At 30.1% G+C, this 23,676-nt stretch overlaps 1 protein-coding gene across 7 annotated transcripts in view; it reads left to right on the forward strand.

The window, feature by feature from the left end:
* LOC134720616 (eukaryotic translation initiation factor 5B-like) overlaps window positions 1-23,359 on the forward strand; it is a 65,449-nt gene extending 42,090 nt beyond the window's left edge. For 6 of the 7 annotated variants that reach the window (XM_063582976.1, XM_063582985.1, XM_063583009.1 and 3 more), the window contains 8 exons: window positions 5,130-5,202; window positions 9,895-10,284; window positions 11,228-11,248; window positions 16,166-16,260; window positions 19,127-19,210; window positions 19,609-19,815; window positions 20,212-20,566; window positions 20,974-23,359. In XM_063582976.1, coding sequence (XP_063439046.1) covers window positions 5,130-5,202; window positions 9,895-10,284; window positions 11,228-11,248; window positions 16,166-16,260; window positions 19,127-19,210; window positions 19,609-19,815; window positions 20,212-20,566; window positions 20,974-21,164 — 1,416 coding nt within the window. In that variant the 3' untranslated portion in view covers window positions 21,165-23,359. The remainder of the gene's footprint in view (window positions 1-5,129; window positions 5,203-9,894; window positions 10,285-11,227; window positions 11,249-16,165; window positions 16,261-19,126; window positions 19,211-19,608; window positions 19,816-20,211; window positions 20,567-20,973) is intronic. The other variant, XM_063582993.1, reaches the window with a different exon arrangement.
* The last annotated feature ends 317 nt before the right edge of the window (window positions 23,360-23,676 follow it).

Below are 23,676 nucleotides of genomic sequence, written 5' to 3' on the forward strand. Positions count from 1 at the left end.
TTATCGGTCCTGTAAATTGCCTTGGTTCTTTTGAATTTAATTAGATATATGTGTATTGACAAATTTCGTCAGATAATTATATAATTGGGTTTTTATTGACAGACAAATTTGGAACTGTTCAATTCATTCTACAGTAAATATGTTATAGGGCCCTGAGAAAACATTATATTACAATCAAATGTTGGAAGAAATCAATTGCTAATTTGAAGCTTGAAAGGAATTGGAATTTATACATAATTTAATGAATTGATGGCCGTTTGCAAATGTGTTTTAAACGATTTTCAAAGAAAAGCAGAATACAAATATTTTACATTTGTCTAGGTAATCTGTTTTTCCTTGCTGAAAAAAAAATCTTAATTTGGTTTTTTTCTGTCTACATTTGTTGTACATTTAGTTCTACTATTATAAAAGTTGAAGCCTAAAACAAGCAGTTTGATTTCGCAATGGCAATGCAACAATTTTCAACAGGCAATGAAACAATTTCCAAAAGGCAATGCAACAATTTCCTAATGGCCAATGGGTTACAATTTCCAACTGGCAATGCAACAATTTCCTAATGGGCAAAGCAACAATATTTTTTTAACCTGCAGTGCTACACTATTTATTTTGCTGATCAGTAACTTCAACACTGACTTTTGCGCACCTTGTTTCCTTAGTACAGTTGTATTTATATTTCCAATTTCCAATATCTGTCTTTTTCTATAATGTGATTTTCTGATTTTAAATATTGCATGAGGAAAGCAATTTGGTTATTTCTGTCAGATTCCTTGTGATCGTAAGAATACTTAATGCTTTTGATGTCTCTATCCAAGATACAAAATAAATCAACCGCATACTGAAAAGGTTCTTCGTTGATGTTGTTTTTTGCTCTTTAAAGTTAATCACAAATGAAAAATGTACTAGTTAACATAAATTTTATCACGGGGCCCTTTATTGTAACATGTCTTATAGTGATGGGATAAAGTTGAAACATTATATCATTCCAATGCTGTGCTCTCTATTAGATCTTGTGAATTAACACTTAAAAGAACAAATACAGTGACAGTAAAGAAATCAATTTAAAGTAGAAACTGATGTGGGGGAAGGCACTCGGAAAATCAAATTTTTGTGATTATACGAAAACAGAAGATTTTTAATCATTGAAAAACAAGTTAAAGATGGATTTTTTTTTCCCTTTCAGCATGATTGAAAAATGCTGTTTACCAACTTTGAATTTAATATTTGCATGCTGCTTTTAGATTGGAAGTTTTTGCAATTAAAAGACATTTTCTAATCTTTAACCAATAAAAGTGATCTAACATATATGGTTGACTACTGAAGATCAATTACAGGTAGGACAGAATGGAATCCGCGGACGGAAAAATAATCAATGATTCCGTTGGCTTGCATGCATTTAACTTCCTAAAGATATTTATTAACTGACAAGATTTCAACAGACTCAACCTTTCAAAGTAATTTATTATCAATATGGACAATCTATTTTTTTATAGTTTTTTTTTAGTGAGGTTTTTTTCTGAACTCATGATCAATCAAGGTGATAAAGTTATATCTGGCGAAAGGTTACTGAACTGTATTCAATATTAATGTCTTTAATTTTTTGGCCTAGTTTTAAAGGTTTAAGGATTCATGGTCATACTGTATACAGCTTTAACATTTATAACTTATAACTCACTATTTGAAAAGGTGTTCTCCACTCATTTGCTAAAATTTGAGGGTGAACTTGATTTGTCAGCATTCATTTACTTGTCACAAATTAGACATGTTGGCCCCAATTAATCCCCTCCCCCCCTTTTCATATAAAAGTAGAACTTCGCATATCCATATATAAGATGAGAAAAAACACCATTTGGATTACTTAACAGGAATTGATTGTCTACATGCAATAAAAGATACTGGATGATTAATTGTCTACATGCTGTCCATAAGAATCGACAAGCTTTATAAAAAAACAATAAACCAGTCTATCTGCATCGTTTGAACCATGTTTTATACTAAATGAGTGTGGAATGAAGAGAGAAAGTCAGATGCTTTTGTTAACTCGCGTCACCTCAAATTGAGTAAAAGATCCCAGCAATGAGAAAAAAGTGATGTTACTACAACTAATTAACCAATATATATGATGAGGCAAAATTCAAACAATTCTCAATATGTAAATATCTATGAAAGTTATACAGATTTAAGCTTCTCCAACCTTTGACCTGTTCAGCATGTATCGTTTAAAATCTACATTGAATGTCATTTAGTTATTCTGAAGGTCATCCTCTATGTTCCTGTTCTATTACCTATATGAATTATGCATCAAAGCCCTGAGAGATGGAATATTCTTCTTAAACTGTTGAGTGCACAGTGAATAATTAATGTTGAAGTCCCTATGCAAGCCATATTCTAATTAAGAAAAGACCTTAGAGATTTGTTGCCAAACAATCAGTACTAATCTAATTCCGCCAGTGTATCAAACCAGCTATCGTGATCTATATACATAATAGGTACGAGCTTTAGAATTTATCGCTGTCGCTCATGGTATGATGAGATCTTGCTGATTGGTTTAAGCCTGATGCAACAAATTCAATACTTATTTACCAATCAATGATGAATTTAGCGTAAGCAAGCGTAGAATTAAATTGTAGCAAAAATCGTTCATTATTTATTTTTTTTGACACAGGAAGAAACAGCAATGTTATTTACTCTTGCCTATTTGGTGTCTGAATAGTTTTTGTTCGTTGATTATATTAGAAATTATATCAATTGTTGTTCTACGTAAAACAGACTGTTGAATACATTTTAGCATGGGGAAGATAAATCCATTAGATAAACAAAGAAAGCTTGACAATTGAATTCAGTTTACTGCTAAAATGCCAATGTATTGTTGTTTTTGGTCGTACTAAACAACAGTTTGTATAAATTGTACTTTCCTTTTAAATCTCTACAACAATAGCCCAAAGTAGAAAAGGGAGACACACACCAAACTTCAAAAATGAATTTTGACAGGAAGCTTTTTTCCAAACAAAAAGCACAAATTGAAATATAAAAAAATAATAAGAAACGATTTACTGAGTAATTTCAAGTTTCTGCAGCTTTTATCTGGATGGATTGTCTTTCTTTGAAAAATTAATAAATGCATTTTAATATTGATTAATTTTTAAACAAATGAAATTATTGAAATTTTTGATATGTTGATGTTCAAATGTATTACAATTAAAGCAACGTTTAGTAATTTGAACTTGTATTTTGATTTTAGTCATATATCAATGGTTTTTTTTAAAAACATTAAAAAGTCAATCTCATATACCAGGGTATAATTCAAGTACAAAAGGAATCTTCCATTAAAAAAATTATGTTGTATTTAAAGATGCATGATGCATATATTAGAAGTAAAGAATAAGTTGTACATTATCAAATTAATTCTGATAATCTATTGAAAAAAATCCTTTCATTGGCAAGCACTAGTAATCTTAACAGAATAGTTAAGTAGATATCTAAAAAAAAAATAAAGAAAAACAGGCAATTGTTTCTTCATGGTCTTTGAATGGTAAAATGCTTAGCTGATATTGCATGAAGTCATCTGATAAACTGCACAATTCTGAATGCAAACAAGAGAATTAAGTGAAGAAAATTTCATGAACTGTCTCCCAGGAAAGGTTAAAGAGGTTAAATTTTGAAGCTTACTGAAGGCTATAGTGAATTCTAGTTGGTCAATCCTGAGGCATACTCATTGTTATTTGTGTCATAGAAGACAAAATAAGAAGCCTATGAAGTTTGTCTGAAATTTAATTCTTTTAAAAATATTTAGACAAAAAATGCTCTTGATATTTAACTATCAGTAGACTGAAAGACATACTTTTAATGTATATCATGTATATCATGAACAAAAATGACAATACATTCCATGCAGGTGAATGCATTCCCGTTACAATTTATTACCGGTGGATCGTAGAACAATGAGAATTGGTATTCATATAACTTATCTTTTGATCTGTTTGAGTGGAGTTATTATCGAAACAAAACCTCCAATGCTATAAATTCTGGTGTATTTTAATAGGATTATATGTTTTTGTAATCCCTACTATTGTCTATGTTTGGACAAGCTCGATCAGGCAGAAACATATTATTTCGTACAAAAGACCCAAAACCTGTTCGTTCCCATTACAGCGCAAACATTCAAGGTATTAATAATTTTTGGGGGGTTCAATGAAGGGACTCTTTAAACATAATCCATGTCAATTTTTTCCAAATGAATTTTGTTTTACCAAACCAAAACCAAATAAAGATTTGAAAATTATATTGAATAGAATTTTTCAATAATTTATTTGAACTTTATTTTTTGTTGTTGTTTTTTTGATTAAATTATATCAGAAATAAAATTATTCATTTGTCTATATGTTTTTGTCACAGTGAGGAATACTCTACTAGTCCTTTCATTCATACAAAGTCCGGAGACAAAAGTTTTTTTTAATTAATATTCCCATTGTTATATTATATATACCTATTTTTTTGCAGGTAAAATTATATGTATGCAAACTTGATATTACATTTTAAGCTTAGTCTGCAAAAAATGGAATACAATGCAAATAAAGTAATGGATGAAACAAATATGACGGACAAAAACTTGATTAGAATTCTTTTTTTTTTAAGTTTGCATATAAAGAACACATTGCCATGGAAATACAATATTATAACTCCTTGATTGGCATAACATGCTGAATCTTCCTAACGGGAATGTCAGTCAGCCAAAAGAAAATTATTAGATTTTGCATTCAAGGATAAAAAAAAATTATGACACAAAACTGACATGTCAAGGATAAAACTTCTACCGGACCCAAGAGATGAACAAACATTATGGATTTTGGCCACCCACTCTTCCTTGCATTGATCAATTTAACAAACATTTTGTCTTGCTCAGTCAAGTTGCACTCTTCTTTTTACCAAAAATGTAATTCCTTCTTACGTAATTAGAGAGAAGACGAATTAAACTCGACTGAACGAAAAATAGTGCATCATTTGTACAAAATTACATCTTGGTAGTGACATTTTCTTTCTCTGGAGAATTTCCGTTAAAGAAATTCATTTATTAAGTCAGTGGAAAAATAGCGCTTGTTTTATTTATGTTTGTTATTTTCTAATCTTTACAGAAAAAGGAGGAAGAAAAGAAAAAAAGACGTGAATTACAAGCCTCCTTGGAAGAAAAATGTAAAAAGTCATTAGGTTTGTACTTTATGGTATTTCATTGATTTGTATGTCCCACAAGAAATACAATCCATTGCAAAATCTGCTGTAAAACTGTTACATAATTGTTAATATATGACCCTATTCTTTACAGAAATGTCTTCATAAATATCATTCGTCACAAAAACAAAATGACGGCGGAAAACAAAACACAGATGCTGCACACACAATTTTTATATTTATAGTTCGAACACAATCAGTTTTTAAATTCAAATTCAATATTTATAGTGTTGAGTAAAGGTTTTGAACTAAGATACCTACGACTCTTTAGGTTTACAGCCCTGGTATACACAGAAGCTACAAACAACACTTAATTTTAACATGGTTTGGATTTAACAGATTTATTCTCCATATAGGCCTAATTCATCATGTTATGGCAGACTTATAATTACACTTCTGAATCTAATCAATGATAAAATAAGTGTCATTATAGCTGTGAAAATGATGTGCAAGTATTTAATTGAGCTTGTTTAGCTGGTATATTTCGTTTACTGGTTGTGTTAAGGTGTCTGAAACCTTAGATAATGATTGTGTTTCTAAATGTTTGGGTGTAATGATAGGTTAAATCTATTTAAATACAGTTTTGGCAGCATTTGGCAAATATTTCTGATCCTCCCTTCATTGAAAAAGCTTTGAGCTAAGAGCAGCTTTAGGCCATTCTCAGCTCAAAGTGTCATGACAGAGGTAATCAAAAACATCACTGTTTTTTCACCATTCTGTGGATATTTCTGGATTTCCTGTATCAGAAAAGCAGTGGTAAAAAGCAAAAAAATTACTCCTAGTGTCATGATAAGGGGTGGGATCAAAGTAAAGAGTGTATGATGCATGATTCTGGTTTAAAATTTATCAGAAATTCTTGAGGTCAAGAACTGACACAGTCAAAAAATATAGATACACTGGAGCTCTACAACCAAAAAGGGGCATAACCTTCATCAGTTATGCTGTGACCTTAAGTTTTGAAAGACAAAACTGTAAAACATATGAGAAGAGCATGAAAAGCCAAAGACCTATAAATAGTAGCTAAAACCACTGTAAAGTAAGCTTTTCATGGAGAAGTTTTAGTCTATGAATTTATTAAAAAAATGGATTAAGACTCAAAGTTAAAGCTTTTATAAGGAAATTTTTATCAAATCTTATGATTAGATCAGCTTTTTTAGCTCACCTGGCCCAAAGGCTGTTGTTAGCTTTTAAAAACATCTTTTCCTCTGAAACTACTGGGCCAAATTAAACCAAACTTGGCCACAATCATCATTGGAGTATCTAGTTTAAAAAATGTGTCCGGTGACCTGGCCAACCAACCAAGATGGCCACCGTGGCTAAAAATAGAACATGGGGGTAAAATGCAGTTTTTGGCTTATTTATTATACAAAAACCAAAGCATTTAGAGCAAATCTGACATGGGGTAAAATTGTTAAACAGGTCAAGATCTATCTGCCTTATAATTTTCAGAGGAATCAGACAACCCATTGTTGGGTTGCTGCCCCTGAATTGGTAATTTTAAGGAAATTTTGTCCGTTTTCGCTTATTATCTTGAAATTTTTTATAGATAGAAATAAACTGTAAACAGCAATAACATTCAGCAAAGTAAGATTTACATAAAAGTCAACCTGACCATTTGGTCAGTTGACCCCTTTAGGAGTTATTACCCTTTATAGTCAATTTATAACAATTTTTCGTAAATCTTAGTTATCTTTTACAAAAATCTTCTCCTCTGAAACTACTGGGCCAAATTAAACCAAACTTGGCCACAATCATCATTAGGGTATCTAGTTTAAAAAATGTGTCTTGTGACCCGACCATCCAACAAGATGGCTGCCTCGGCTAAAAATATAACATAGGGGTAAAATGCAGTTTTTGACTTATAACTCAAAAACCAAAGCATTTAGAGCAAATCTGATTGGGGTAAAATTGTTTATCAGGTCCAGATCTATCTGCCCTGAAATTGTCAGACAAATCGAACAACCGGTTGTTGGGTTGCTGTCCCTGAATTGGTAATTTTTAGGAAATTTTGCTGTTTTTGGTTATTATCTTGAATATTATTATAGATAGAGATAAACTGTAAACAGCAATAATGTTCAGCAAAGTGAGATTTACAAATAAGTCTCATGACCGAAATGGTCAATTGACCCCCTAAGGAGATATTGTCCTTTATAGTCAATTTTTAACAATTTTTCGTAAATCTTAGTTATCTTTTACAAAAATCTTCTCCTCTGAAACTACTGGGCCAAATTAAACCAAACTTGGCCACAATCATCATTAGGGTATCTAGTTTAAAAAATGTGTCTAGTGACCCGACCATCCAACCAAGATGGCTGCCGCGGCTAAAAATATAACATAGGGGTAAAATGCAGTTTTTGACTTATAACTCAAAAACCAAAGCATTTAGAGCAAATCTGATTGGGGTAAAATTGTTTATCAGGTCCAGATCTATCTGCCCTGAAATTGTCAGACAAATCGAACAACCGGTTGTTGGGTTGCTGTCCCTGAATTGGTAATTTTTAGGAAATTTTGCTGTTTTTGGTTATTATCTTGAATATTATTATAGATAGAGATAAACTGTAAACAGCAATAATGTTCAGCAAAGTGAGATTTACAAATAAGTCTTCATGATGGAAATGGTCAATTGACCCCCTAAGGAGATATTGTCCTTTATAGTCAATTTTTAACAATTTTCATAAAATTTGTAAAGTTTTACTAACATTTTCCACTGAAACTATTGGGCCAAGTTCATAATAGATTCGGGATAATTGTAAGCAGCAAGAATGCTCAGTAAAATTAGATGTACAAACACATCATCATCACTAAAACACAATTTTGTCATGAATCCAACTGCTTCCTTTGTTTAATATTCACATAGACCAAGGTGAGGGACACAGGCTCTAAAGGAGTCTCTAGTTTGTGATATATGATAAAATCGTGGGATTTAATAGTATTTCATTTGTATTCAGAAAATAGTTATCAAGTTGAGAGAACATAATTTTACACACAAACAATGTTTTTAAAGGGTTTAAATGGGGACAGAGTGTGTGATAAAATATATACTGGGAATAAAGTAAAATAAGCTTGTTTATATTTGTAGTAGATAAAATATTTTGGATTCATTTTACCATAGTATCCATATTCACATTTTTGTGTAAATTTTATCATACTTTAATTTAATACAGTAAAGTATAGATTTTAACATTAGATTGAAATATTGTTTTAATAGAACCTCATTAAAGAAAGGGAAAAAACATTTGATACCATTATATGTATGTACTAGAAAAATAATCATCTTAAAAACAGCCTAGTGTATTCGTTTTGGTAGAAAAATAAAAGATTAGCTACACACATTAAGATTATTAAGAACTTTATACTTAGTTTTTGGCAGTTTAATTCCACTTAAGACTTTGATTTAATCCATCATTACCAATTTGAAAAATCTAAGTTACAAACATGTTTGATATATGAGATGAAAAAACATGTTACCAAGACGTTCTATAATAGGACTTGGGAGTCTTGAATCCATAGCTGGTATGTCAGTTACAGTTTTTCAACTTGTTCATTAAATTGAAATGCTTATTTACATAAATGAAGTTTTTTTATGGGGTTAAACAAATTCAAAGTTTAATTTTAAAACTGATCCAGCTAATTTTATGTACATGTATGTTGAGTTTTCATCTAGATTATTGAAAGTAGTCTTATTTGGTGTCAAGTATAGCATTGATTCATTTATAGCATGAACCTAGGTTCACCCTTTCCCTTCAAAAAAACAACTTTTGCTATATTACTCAGAGCAGTCCTGTTTAACATCTTGCCAAACATCAGTCTTTTTCCTCTGATCAATAAATAAAATTATTTCTGAAGCTATTCCGAAATATTTTTTTTTCTTTCATACAAAAGCATACACTCATATTTGTGATTAAAAATAAACCTTTTTAACCTTTTCTTGATGAAAAGAACTGACATGAAATATGAGTTATATGATTGCCCTTCGTCTGGGATTGTTGATTACATTTTTTTTTAATCATCTCTGTGGAATTGTCAGTATTGGTATGGTATCTCCAATGTTTATAGACTGACACCTTTACTTATGCTTGATTATAATAATTTGTCAGTATCAGAAGTGAATGACCGATGGGGAATGACTTTCGAGAGTTATAAATTCTCTCTCTTGTGTCCACTTGAAACTGATCATTTCCTTTTCTGTTTTCTAAATTTGTCAGCCATTTCATTTTTTTGTGAACATAATGTCTGTTGCCTTTGGGGTTACAAAGCTTTATTCAGTTGTAAAGGTGATAAGGGGAAATTAATGAGGGAAAAGGGGAGGGGGGATCATGAGCAAAAGAAAAAATGACAAAACAATAATTACAACAGTATACATATACCATACCACAAAACATACCAAAGAAATCTACTAAAAACAGAATCAGATGTGGACTTGTGTTCATCAGAAAGTAACAAATGAATAGTTTACACTGTAAATTGTATCAGAATACCAGACACTTTAAAAGCTCACTGGTCAAATCAAACTAAATTTTACCACTTTCTTTTTCTGACCAGATAACTTTTAAACCAAAGAAATTGTACCAATGAAAAAATGAAAATACTAAAAGCACCAAACATACTGCCATTATTTTTTAAGAGTCCTCTGAAATTGATTTTGCTTTATGAAATTTATTTCCACTTCAGAGGAAGATAAGAAATCAGCCAAAGGAGAAAGGAAGAAGAAATCTAAGGTAGCTCAACCCCTTATAGTTACTGAACGCACACCTTCAGCAGGAAATGTCACACAAAAGTCTGGAAGTGCTGGGTCTGGGAGGGCTTCTGTGTCCCCAGGCACCAGACAAGCTAGAGGGTTTCAGGCCTCCCTACCTCCAATGTCCAGAACACCATCAAATCCTGACCTTGGTGGACCAGAATCAAAACCAGGAACCCCAATGTCAGAGAAAGAGATGTTAGAATGGTACCAGGTCCAATTGTATCAGAAATTTGGACCCGAAAAAGCTGATTATTTCTTACATCCAAAGATTGAACAGAAGACAACTAAACCAATACACCCAAAACTACACAAACATGGAGGTGTGTTTGATTATTGTGGAATTATTTATAGAATCCTGATTAAATTGGCTTTTACTTTGATCGACTGTGAACCAACTAACTCTTTCTACTTTTGACAGAAGAACAATAACAATAATATAAACTTTATGAATATATTTCAAACTTCTATTATTTAATATATATAATTTTTTGATCAAGAAAGTAAGAAAAATTACAAAAATAAATTGCCATAAAAGGGGCTACAAATTGAGTAAAATTGTCTAGGAAAAATAGTTGGTTTACAGTGTCCTACATACATGTATAACATCTTTACATTTTTTATGATCTAACTAAATAAATTCATGCAAGTAAGTTATAATTGCACCATTTCTGAAAAAGACATAATTAAAAAAAAAATAGAAATTAGGAAACCATTACTCAAAACTGCAATTACATTTTTTGGTAAAGTCTGGAACATACGGTAGAAGTAATCTTTCATTACATATTTCAGTATTGGCAATCAAGAAAACATAAATAAAATAAAAAACAGTCTGTAACATTGGTTAGAAATGAAAAATGGGGATTTTAGATTACTTACAATTTCCATCTTTATATTTGGGAATAATTGCAAACCAAATTTATGTTCAAACTAACTTGTTTTAACATTTGCGAGTTATAACAATCTTATTGAATAACAGATGCTGTGTCCATGCTTCTCTTACAAGGATATGAGAACACTTCTTTTACTTATGCTTGAAAGACCATTCGAAATCCTCTGGTTTTATCTTAACACTTGATACTATCAGTATTGGCTGATATAAGAATAACCTGAACAGAAATTAGAAAAAAGTGTTGTCAGAACCTTGTAATGGGGGTGTGGACACTCTATCTGTCGTCCAATCAGATTTAAGTAATGACAGACAGGATATTAGCACAATAAGTTTCACTACATTTATTAATTTGTGTTCATACCTATTAATTTCAGATGTTGTGAATCCATTAACAGGTTGGTTAAAGTTTACTCCCTCCAAATATTTATATCTACACTCCTACGTATTGTCTCCCCTTTTCTGCACAATCTACAAATTCACTCTTGATTTAATATCTTATATTATTGAGTGCTTTTTACTCATTTATCTGTCCTTTATTTCACCTAGTGCAAGTGAGCAATTCTTTCACTTGGCATCCATCGTTTTTCAGTAATTTTTTTCAGAGCCACTAAATGATTGAGCCGTTGACATCTCCTCTAAAACCATTTGGCCCTAAGAAATCAGACTTTGGAATTTCAATTTGACAAATCTTATACCTTACCATGATCCAAGATGGCAACAGAAGCCTCAATTTTGCTGAAACCAAATAACTTTTCTAAATAGGACCAACTAATGGAGATGTTTAGTTTCACTGCTTTACCAAATAGATGTTCCATTTCTAAATCTTACTCAACAGTGTCCCAATCATCCATGAATAGCCATCATGATGAATACAAATTCTTGCCGAATGGCATTTACAGTAATTTTTGGAACATTACAATAAAATATGCACTTTCTTTTAAACGATAAAAATTTCGAATGATTTTGACAAAACATGTTAAATTATTTCCCAAATTAATGGTAACGATAAAATTTGAGACCTGACAATCGCAATCACAGAATTTAAACTTTGGGAATCAGTCCTGTTTCAAAATCTTAAATTCAAGCTCCTTAAATAAACTATGAAGTCATTTGATTTGATTCGAAGCATAATATTTTCAACTGGAAATTTGGAATTCAATAATTCAATATTTCCACCCAATAGACAATGGCCACCATGATCAAATATAGCCCCAGATAAAACTAGAAAACTATAGATGTTTTAAATCCATTTTGATTCAGTAGAATATTTTGGTGCCAGATGAGCTATACAGACTCCATGGAGATTCTATTTATAATTGATTGTCAACTGATACTCTCTAGAACTTGCAACTCTCTTTCTATTACACTGTATGCACATTTTATGTTTGTCTCTATTCATATATAGTTTTATATTATTCAAGACCTTTTATATAATCGTATTATTTATTCATTATTTTTCTCAGTTTTTGATTACTCTTGTGGCATATGTGTAGCATGCACTATATAACACTATTGACAGGATGATAATGGCTTAAGGCCATGGTAAATTATTTTTTAGTTTCTCATCCCTTCATCACTGGGATTTTATCTTTTATTTGATGTTTATTATATATTTTTTTGAAATCTTAAATTTGACTTCTTAGCAATTTAAATTAAAAATTGATAAAAAAAAAAATAAAGAATGCTTCCTCCCTCAACAAGGAGTATGAGATTTAATTTTGATATAGTTTTGACATTTTCCACATTTGTTAGGGTAATGGTAAATGATGGGCTGAACATTTCCATGGCCTTCATGGCTATATATTTACATTAGATGTATGTTTCATTTTTATACTTTATTCTGATTGGCTAACTGCACATCACATGTTATTCTGTAAGCAATTGCATTACTCAATAAAACTTTTCATTCATGATAACATGTGGTCCTACAATAAAGTGCACAGGTGAATTAAATAAAAAAAATTATAAAATTCATGTTTTCATGATCATAGCTAAAAAATGTAATTATAAGTATTGAATGCTTCTTTTTGTAACTTCATAGGGTTGTAAAAGATATGACTGTGCGCACATTTTTAGATGCTTTTACACCCCAATGAAGTTACAAAAAGAAGCATTCAATTCTTAAATAAATTTGCGATCGTTTGACCTACTTAATAAAGATTGAAAAATTGTGGATGACACAGTTTTAATGACAGATATGATTTTTTCTTCAAATATGTTAAGACACATTAGGACTAAGAATGGGTTATAAAATTATGAAAATAAATTCTAAAAAAGCTGCATCTATTATTTATTCTATATTAACTTCTTCGCATCTGCAAAAAAAATGTAAATGGATTTTAGCTGCTATATGTTATGGATTTCAAATATCATTATCATTAAAATATAATTTCCTTGTTATAACAGAACTTAATATGTGCATTAGTTAGTTTTCCTTGTTACTCAAAAGTAATTGATTTTTGAAATTATGATTATGAAATATTGATGACTGACAGTGACATTTATTTTCTCAGCATCAATAGATATAAGCAGATTTTTGAAATGGTTGTTATAATTCAAAAGCATTAAATGCCATTTCTTCTGTTTGTGGAGGAATTTTCTCTAAAATTAAAAAGCTTGTAGTAGTTGGTGATGCGATTATACTTAGTCCCCAGGTACTGTGAGATGATTTTTTTTTTTATTCTTGATCATTATACAATTATCATGTCAGAAATGGATAGAAATAAATTTTATTGGTTTCATTGATTTTTAGAACGAATATTGTTCATGTCTGAAAAGGAATTATGGTGATTTAATTACAAATTCCATACTCTTTTATGTTACTCGGTATCAAAAATTGATATCTTTTGTTGTTGGAAATTTATAACCTCTTTTAATAGTATTTTAATACTTTTAAGGTTCATAAGCTCCAGTACATTTTATTTTGCTTAATGAAAAATTTAATTGTCTCTGCCTCAAACATAAATGCTCCATAGCATCCAAGGACCATTCATTCTATACAATTTGAAAAATCAATCTCCAACCTTGTAAAAAAATGTGGATCATGAAAGTTCTTATCAATCCAATTTTAGCTGAATGGAAACGAATGCAAGAATTGAGGAAACATAATCCAGAAATCGAGGGTAAAATCTAGATTTCCTTAGGGAATTATTTTTTCAGACAAAATAGAAATTATATTTATATAAATGGGTTGTAAGGCTTAGATTTGGAACTTAAATATGGGAGACAACTCTATTTTGGTTTCGTTTATTTCTATAGCTTTCTTATTGTAGAAGGGCTAAGGTAGCTGTACACAAATTGTAATTCATTTTACAAATAACTGCAACCTAAAACTGATTATCAATACCATACATGTGTAAATTTTAAGTGATCTAATAAAAAAAACAGATAAATTTTTGTTATTTCACACAGACCATTAAGTTTTAAAAAAAATTAAGGGATTGAATTTGAAATCATCACACAAAACAAAGTGTAATCTTTTGTTGAATAGTTAACCATCGTATTGATACATTACATTTTTACATTATTCTTTTTTGAAAATTTGGTCAAATAGGTACTTATAAACTAAATTTGAAATAATAAAAAATCAATGATTATGTAATAACTGCTACAGGAATCACATTATTGGCTTAGAATAAGAAATTTATTATACATCTAAGACAATTGTGGTATTTTATTTGATCATATATCATTTACCTCTGGGGAACTCTTATATTTAATTTTCTTCCTGGTTTAGAATATATCTGAGTAAAAGTCGCTGAAACTCTATAATTTATTGGCAATCAGACATGCATTAGAAAATACTGTGTTTTTGCATCCAAATTACAGATGAATTATTTGGGGTTATTCATACTTTTATGATGATCAAAGTTTCTTTTTTCTTATTGGACAAAAATGTAAATTTTAATGGTTGCTTTTATTTGGATAATTAAAATATTAAGAAATACTGTGCATATGGAATATATATACATTGCAAGTTTTTCCAATCCAAGGTTGGTTGTTCTCTCTGACAGGGTCATTCTGACTTCCTCCACTAATTAAAGACTGCCACAAAACAATACTAAGTTAAAAGTGGGTTAAAACACCAATAATTCTGTCAATCATTCTTCAAAGAATTGCAGCCCAGTCTTCTTGTCACACCCTTTTATGAGATAACTTAAAGACAAATATAAATATCTTAGTGGGTATCAGATTTTATTTTTTAATTTCACAATTAGAATTAATGAAAAGTTGTCAATAATTAGCTTTATATATTATTTTTTTATGGAACTTAAAGTAATGCATTGGGTTTTGGTTTTTTGTTCTTGAGGAGCATAGTAAATTTTGGATCTCATTTAAAATTTAATTAATTGACTTTTGATATCTATATTTGTATGTATAATCCATTACTGAACAAAGGACGTTCCCAAGTATGCACATGCTGCGCTCAAATGTACATCAAGACAAATCCTGGAGATTTTGAAAAAAAAGACATCATTAGTTTAAAAATAAAAGTTGTTGTTGACTATTCTTAGTTTAATCATAGAGTAATCTTGTCATTATTGAATTCTGTCTTTGTTATTAAAATTTTTAATGATACACATTTATTTTTAAACAATCTAAAGCTCTCATTTTGCTGTTTAGTTCGGATGTACCTACACACTACGACTGTCATGACTGTAGCATATACCAGATTAAAACAAAGTGAAAAATATATAAATTACTGCACTTGAAATTTTGAATTAATTTTCAATGGAGTTTAAAATGTATAAATTTAAGACCTTTATAAAATATTCAATAGATATAGGAAGAAACCGGAAAACCAACGGTCTAATCTATATAAAAAAAAAAAAAAAAAACTGTTTAGGATAATCTTTGCAAGGGGTTTGAATTTAAACCTGAATTCTGGAGAAAGAAAATTTTGGAGTTTAGAATTGATCAAAATGTACAAAAGAAATCTGACTAATAGACAAACAAGACTTTATAAGATGCTTTACACTAAAAAACACAATGGTTTGCCTGATCTATGCTTTAACAACTGTAGGAAACCAGTGAAAGCAGTTATTCTGACTGTTCATTATGTCATTAAATTCATCTTTAAATAGTTATTTTTTTTAAATATTGAAGGTTGGTTAATAGATATATTGTCTGGAACTCAGCAGTTTTGTAGTTACAAATCAACAAGTTTTTTTTTTCTAATGAATGCAGATTTTATAAATGCAGTTGTTCTGACACTGGTTATAAAGAATGCATTTTTTTATACACATGATTAGCTGTGGTCCATTGAAATGTCTGTCATTCAGTGAACATAATGATTTTATCTTTTTCTATAGGTCGAGCTGGAGCAGAAAAATTGTTAGATATCTTGAGGAAAGAGTCAATGATAAGACTGTATAAAGAAGATGCAAAGATTCCAAGAGAATACAAGGTTTGACATTGATTTTTATATACTCTTTTCTAGAAAGGGAAAAATTGAATATCCCTTTCCACTTTGCGGGTGAGAGTGCTGCCTTGTAGGGGCATTAGCCTACTCTTTTTCGAAATCTACAAGGGTGTCTTTAACGTGCAAGAGATATGGCTCTCTCTTAACACGGGTCAGCCATTAATCGTCCCCTTCCGACGGACTATCATCGTTTCCTTAAGACCATACTCGCAAATGGTGTCAAGGGAGAGCCGAAAATCGAGTTCCTGAAATTTTCATCCCGAACGGGAATCGAACCAGGAACCTTTGTGTTAGTAGTCCGATGCACTAACCACTACACTACGGCTCTCTTCTGTATAGTTCATAAGAATGTATACATCTTTAATTTGAAACTTCCTCTGGAAATTTCAAACATGTACATACTCTTATACAGGAAGAAAAAAATTGTTTTGTTGCCCTTACTAATTTGTGGGTTTTCAAATAGCCAAACTGAAAAGGCTGGTGAAATGTGTTTTACACTGAAGACTGACACCAAAAGCTTTTGAATCTTAAACTTCCTTTTACCTGTAAAAGCGTTTAATTATCAATCATAAAAAATACCCTTTGAAGGCCAGGACATGCAAGTCACCACAAAAAATAGCAAACCCAAAGCATTTTACTGAAACAGATCTCAGACACATTATAAATGATGAAAGTGAATATAAAAAAAGAAAATTCCTTATCTGATATTGAGTCTTTCAAGTATTGCATTTAAAAAAGCCGTAACTAAGACTAATGTAATTAAGTCTACCTTATTTTGTGGGCGAAAATAAATTATTCATCATTTGATTCTGCAGTTATTGTATATCTGACATGGAAGGTTTTGTGGTGTAAGCTATTCAATTTTTTTCAAGATGTTGCATGTTGTCATGAGCAAATTCTATTATCTGCTTTGAGGCCCAATACACTCAGTGACCTGGGATTATATCTTTCAGTTATATTTAGTTTTTTTGCTGCCATCTCATTAATGGGGAAATAGCAGAGGAAAAATCTCCAGTTTGAGAGATGACTTATTATCTGTTAATTGCTGATTTCCTAGACACTGTGATAGCTGTAGGCTTATGACATCATGTATTTTAATGCCTCTGCTGAAGCGGTAGGGGCATTAAGTTTATCCCTTGTATGTCTATATCATGACATTGTTTCCATTCTGCAACTTTAATTCGCCTCAACCAAATGTTATGAATCTTCTACACAATGTTTATTGCCACAAAACACAGATCAAGATTGGGTTTTGTTGGTGTCACTTTTACTGTGCTACAGTTATTCCCCTTTCAAATGAAAAAATAGCTAAAAACATTTTTCCTTTCTGTTCTCTAACTTAAGTTTGACTCAACTAAATGTTATGAATCTAATACACAATGCATTTTACCACAAAACACAGATCAAGTTTGGATTTAGGAGGCGTCACTTTAACTGTGCTAGGGTTATTCCCCTTTACAAATGGGAAAATTGCTGATCTTTTCGGGTCTGTTCTCTAACTTAAGCTAACTCAAACCAATGTTATGAATCTTATACACAATACTTATTACTATAAAACACAGATCAAGTTTGGATTTTGGTGGCGTCACTTTTACTGTGCTTGAGTTTTCCCCCATTAAAATTGGGAAATTTCTGTATTGTTTCGTGCTCAAGTTTGACTGGTCCAAATTTTATAAATCTTATACACAATGCTTATAAATAACAACAAAACCCAGTACATCTAAACTTTTTTAGGACAAGTAGGATACATCCATACCTCATCAACAAGTTTTCCTTTTGGACATACATGTTAAATATGCTTCTGAACATTATAAAGCTGACTTCTTTCAATCAATAATTGAGGAAGAAAAATAAATATCAGATGACAATGAAATCTAAATTCATAGGTCAAACCAAAATTGCTACTTTAGAATCTCAAGTTTATTGGAATGCATACTTGAATGACATTAGTATTGATTTTTAAATGCAAAGTTGCCGTTTAATGAGTTTTGTTTTGCTTTTGAAGTACATATTACATAATCTTATGACAGAACAAAAATAAAACTTGTGGTATTTTTGTCATGTAACTTTCACTTTCTATAATTTAACTTGTCAGAGTTTTATTACTGCAAAAACAAGTCTTTTGAAAGAAAGAATCTGTGAATCTTTGAATATTTTATCGGCTGTGAATATATCTTAGAAGTCATGTTTTTAGAGAAATTTAACTTCAGTGTTATCTTAATGTAGGCAATAAAGGGAATTTTATTATTTGTGAAGTAACAATTTCAATTCCATTCTTAGAAAAGATTCTGTAATCAACAATTGCTTTGATAATCTGTGTTGCACAAGAGAAGGTTTTAGATTAAGATGTGTTTAATTCACTGGGTATCTGTCACTTTGAATGATTTTAATTGTCAGTCAGTTTCTCAGTTTCACCAAAAGCAAATTTTAAGATAACTAATCAGTAGAATTTCAGTTCTGTTACAATTAAAACTGTATCTCAAATGTCTAAAAGTGAGAAAAAAGACTATAAATTTTATGCGGCGAAAGCACTTTTCTAGATTTATCTTTACTAAGAAAGCTCAATCCCAAACTTTTGATAGTATTAATACCTGTCACATTGGACAATGAAATGTACTAGGTACTCAGTCTGTATGGTTAAAACTGTGCACAGTAATTTTTTTTCTCAGGGATTTGTAGAGATAAGCAAATTCTTCTCACCTTGACTTATTTTTGTAAAGATGATGTAACAATTTTTTAAGTATATATGTAAGGTTGCAAGATATCATTGCATTATTGATATTTTCAGTTCCAGACAACTCAGTTTTTACATTTGGCTGATCTTATATTTAAATTTTCTTTTTCTTTTCAGGATGCTTATAATGCCTTGGTGAGGTTCCATTTAGGGAAATATAATGTAAATCTAAGAAGAATATTTGCTGCTGACAACGAGGATGTAAGTTATAATAGCGTTTTTAATGAGCAAAAATATTCTCAGTAATGAAAAGCATTGACTAGGAAGTAGAAACTAGCTATAGTTAATGTATTCTGACCTTTCTCTCAAAAGGAAAAATAAATAATATAGATATTTGTCTCATTGACAATCATTCCAAAAGATTCCAAAATAGTCATATATTCCGGACATTCATAAATTAACCTGGCATTGTCCAGCTGAGAAAAGCCTGAAACTGACATCTACTTTTAGTTTTCAAGGCTTTCTTAAGAAACGGTCAGTTTGACATAATTAAAAAAAAAAAAATTATGCCATTTTTTTTTACCAGACCTTATTTTTTTAAGTGAATTGATATGAGTTTATTCTGATATCATATACCTGTAATTTTGATTTTCCTTTAGGTTTCAGAAATAGCTCGTCTGTCTGACCAATCAGTGATGAGGAGAGTTCGTAACCAGAGACATAAGACAGAACTGATGTACAGAGCCTCTGTGAATAACCAAGACAGGACAAATATTCTCAACATTGAAAACCCAGTTAATCAATTAGATGCTGAAATCGGTGAAGGTGTGGCCAAATATCTGCCATCATGGCTTGATGATTCATCTGTAAGTCAAAAGATTTATATAAGCAAATTTTGAATAAAAAAAAAACTTGATGTCAACCATGATAACCTGGAACAGCCCACTTTCAGTACAGTAAAAAAAAAATCTACACTTGCAATCATGACATAAAATGATATATATTGTTTGTTAGTGTTAAAACATTGTAATGTATATTAGGGTTTATGGAAAAACGGTTGATCTGATTTAATTTTGAAGCAGATGGTACTAGACCCTTATTGTCCAATGATATGAGTCAGTTTGAACTGTTACAGATCTGAGAAGAGATATGAGAACTTAAAAAGTTGTAGATGTTCTAGACAGTTATTAAAACATTATTCTAATTTATGTTATTCATATTTATTGAATCTAATGTTTAAATTGTTACTGATTTTGTTTCAGGATTTCTCTGAAGAAGAATATAAAAGATGGGTAAGGGGACAAGAAAATGAACGCACCTTTACATCTGAACCTATTGCAGAAGAGGATACTGAAGACTTAAAAGATAATTTCAAAGAAAATATTAAACCAGAGGAACAGTACAGTGGACTGGATGACGAGCTTGTTATGCTTATGTCTAGAAAACGTCATAGGAAACCAAGAGAAAACTTAAAGTTCCTTACAGAAAAAGACACAAGATATAAAGGAGGATTTTCTGAGAAATTTAAAGAGGATAGAGACATACCTAGGGCATTTAATGAGGCCAAAGCTCCAGAAAATAAGTCACATTCTGTTATGGGAATGAGAGCATCATCAGGTAATTCAAGAGTTATCTTCCTTTTTATTTATTTTGTTTATATAAGATGTAGACAACTTTGAAGCATTGCAGAAAGCTACTTCATCTATTTGGTGGTGTAGAATTTAAAGGTAAAAAAGAGACAATATTGTTATTCATCAAGATACAATGTTATCAGTTTAAAATTTTGTTTTGCTCGTCAAAGATTTTTATTTGGAGCCATGCAAGGGGGGATAATTAACAAATAATCAATAGGGATAAAAGAATTTAAGGATGTTGCTTTATAAAAAAATAAATAGTATTTTCTCTCCAAACTTTTTATGAAATGCATGACCTAATATACACACAGAGACAACATAAGCTATTTTGTCAGAGGAAAGATAAAAAAAGAAACAAGATCATTTGAACATAAATTTCTTATTTTTCAGATGAGCATCCCTCCTGCAAATCTGCACCAATTCCCGACAAACATAGGAAGTATTACACAAACTATGTCAGTGATTGGCAGCCATTGAGTATGCATGCTCTAGTGGAGTATAAAAAGAAAATGGACTCTGAAGGAGATGGAGAGTTCAACCAAGGGAGAGCAAAAGTGTGGAAAACTCAACTTATAACATAATTATTTTTAAATGATTTAACATTGTGTGATTTTAGTTGTTGTACTATTAGAATTAATTTGTTTTTGTTGAGACAGCTGATTGCATTTATGATTATTTTGCATTTAGATTTAATAAGTCTCTTGCCATCAATCTGAAAAAACAACATTTGGCACTTCTTTAGTTGATAATGCAGAATTTTTTTCAAAAGCATTTTTTTTTAATTATGTTTTTTACACCTAAGAAACTGTCAAAATATTTTAAACATTTAACAGATTTCAGTTATACTATGGTGTGACTTTGCTTGTGATGAATTGTTTTAATGATTATTTGATTTGATTTGATTCTTTTTTCCTGCTTTCAAATGAATGCTTCTGTTTTTTCGTTTATGGCCATTAGGAGCAAGTATTATAAAAGTTAAATAATTTAGAGTGAAGATAATAAAGTGATATTTTAATTTGTTAGCCTCTTTACAGCTAATATGAACCAATATATTTTATAATATTTTGAAATTTTAACTCTGTGATAACTGTAATTAAACCAAGATATATATAATTTGTAGTTATTTTGTAAATTATTAGATCATTTTATTATTATGAATGTACTATACAGAAGTGGCAGTTAATAAATGAGCCTTGATAAATTGTATTTTTTAGCAAAAGACAGCTTTAACTTTTATATAAATTCAAAACTCTTGTGGTTCTATTTTGATATAGGATTGTTTATTTCAACCACTTGTTCATTATTATGTACATTTTATAATGAATGCCAAATTAGGGGATTTTCTTTTGACCTATTTCATGATTCACTGAATTGTGATCCATGAAGTTGGAGCTGGATTAGTGTCCTGCGAGACACATATTCTTGTTTGAATATTTTTTTGGTAAATTATCTATCTTTTACTTTTATTCAAAAACTATATGTGTTTAGCAATCAACAAATTAAATGAGAAAGGAAATTCACAGTGAAAATGAATAATCTATTAAAACTAAAATTGTAAAAGTCTATAATGCACCTATTTTTGTATTAGTGTAAGCTGTATTATGCTGCAAATATTTTTTAAGACAATACTATTCAATTTATACAATTTTCAAAAAATAAAAAATAAACTCAGTCATTTTATGACTTTTATTTTATGAATACTCATTGATGATGAAAGTTAGATATATTAAATCTATTATCTATTTCTAAGATTTGTAAAAAAAAATAGTTTTTTTATTTCTTAGCTTTTTGCTTGAATTTTTTTTATTTACATCAATTCTGACATTGACATTTAATTATCCAAACATCATGAACAAATTTTGTTAATCCTTTGCTTTTATTATCAATATACTTGGCTACTTATCAAGATTTAAGAATTTTCAAACTCATGTATTTTAAATATAAAAAATGTAATAATTAAAAATGATTATTGTATTGTAAATATTTCCAAATCCATTTGAAATTGTGATTCCGTCCAAAACCATACCATTTGTAAGTCTTGAGATGTTTTTAGCATCCAGACAAAACTGATACTTGGTGCTATGGGATACAACCATAGTAATTAGATACTCTGCATAAAACTTGTACACAAACTTGTACGAGGGTCTGGATGGGGTTTATAGAATAAAGAATAATATTGAAAAATTGGCCAAAAAATAAGATTATAGAAAAATTGATAAATGGACACCCAAAAAAAGTCGTTTAATTTTTATAAACATGCAGAAATTGGAGATCCAGACCCTTTGTATTGTATTGGATATCTATGAAGGATGAAAAATGATTGAAGAATAATTTTATTTTATTTTTTATTTGTAAGCCAATGAAATAATAATAAAGTATAATTGTCATAAATCTCTGCAGTTGGTTAAAAAAGCTGGCTGATACATGTAAATGACTCAACAGTTTCTAGATTTGCAAAAAAGTAAGAAAAAGAAAACAGCAAACTAGATTATTTGTTTTTCAACTGAAGAGATATATATTATCCATGATGTGTGTAAGGTTTTTCTATTACAATCATGAAATATAGATAAAGTAAAGATTTGAAATTTAAAAAAATAAATTTTAATTGTGAAACTAATTTTTAATTCAATATATATCAAAACATTTTGTATATGTAACTGTATTTTGGTTTGGGCATTTTTTTTCATGAGAATTTGTTTATTTGATACCTTCATAGATATTCTTATTTTAGAAATTTCACATGGCTTGTAATAGTAAAGCATTCCAGAAATTTTAACTTAGTTTTATTGTATATTTGTTCCTTTTGACACAGTACTGTAGATGAAAATAATACAAGAAATTCCATCTGTATGAGGAATTTGATTCACATTCATCAGTAACACTCAATCCCATAAAAAGGACCTACAAGTATTAGCTTAATTCATCTAAATAGAGAACTTTTCTCCTCATATTCCAAGCTTCCACTGTAAATTCAGAAATTATTGTGTTCAATTATTATTGCATTTTTTGAAGAATGAACAAACAGGCACCTATCAAGCCATTTTGAAAAGGGGAGGTAATCCCCAGAACACAATTTAAAGTTCACATATATGC

This window comes from Mytilus trossulus, chromosome 1 (assembly GCF_036588685.1).
Source record: "Mytilus trossulus isolate FHL-02 chromosome 1, PNRI_Mtr1.1.1.hap1, whole genome shotgun sequence".
In the NCBI taxonomy this organism is placed as follows: domain Eukaryota; kingdom Metazoa; phylum Mollusca; class Bivalvia; order Mytilida; family Mytilidae; genus Mytilus; species Mytilus trossulus.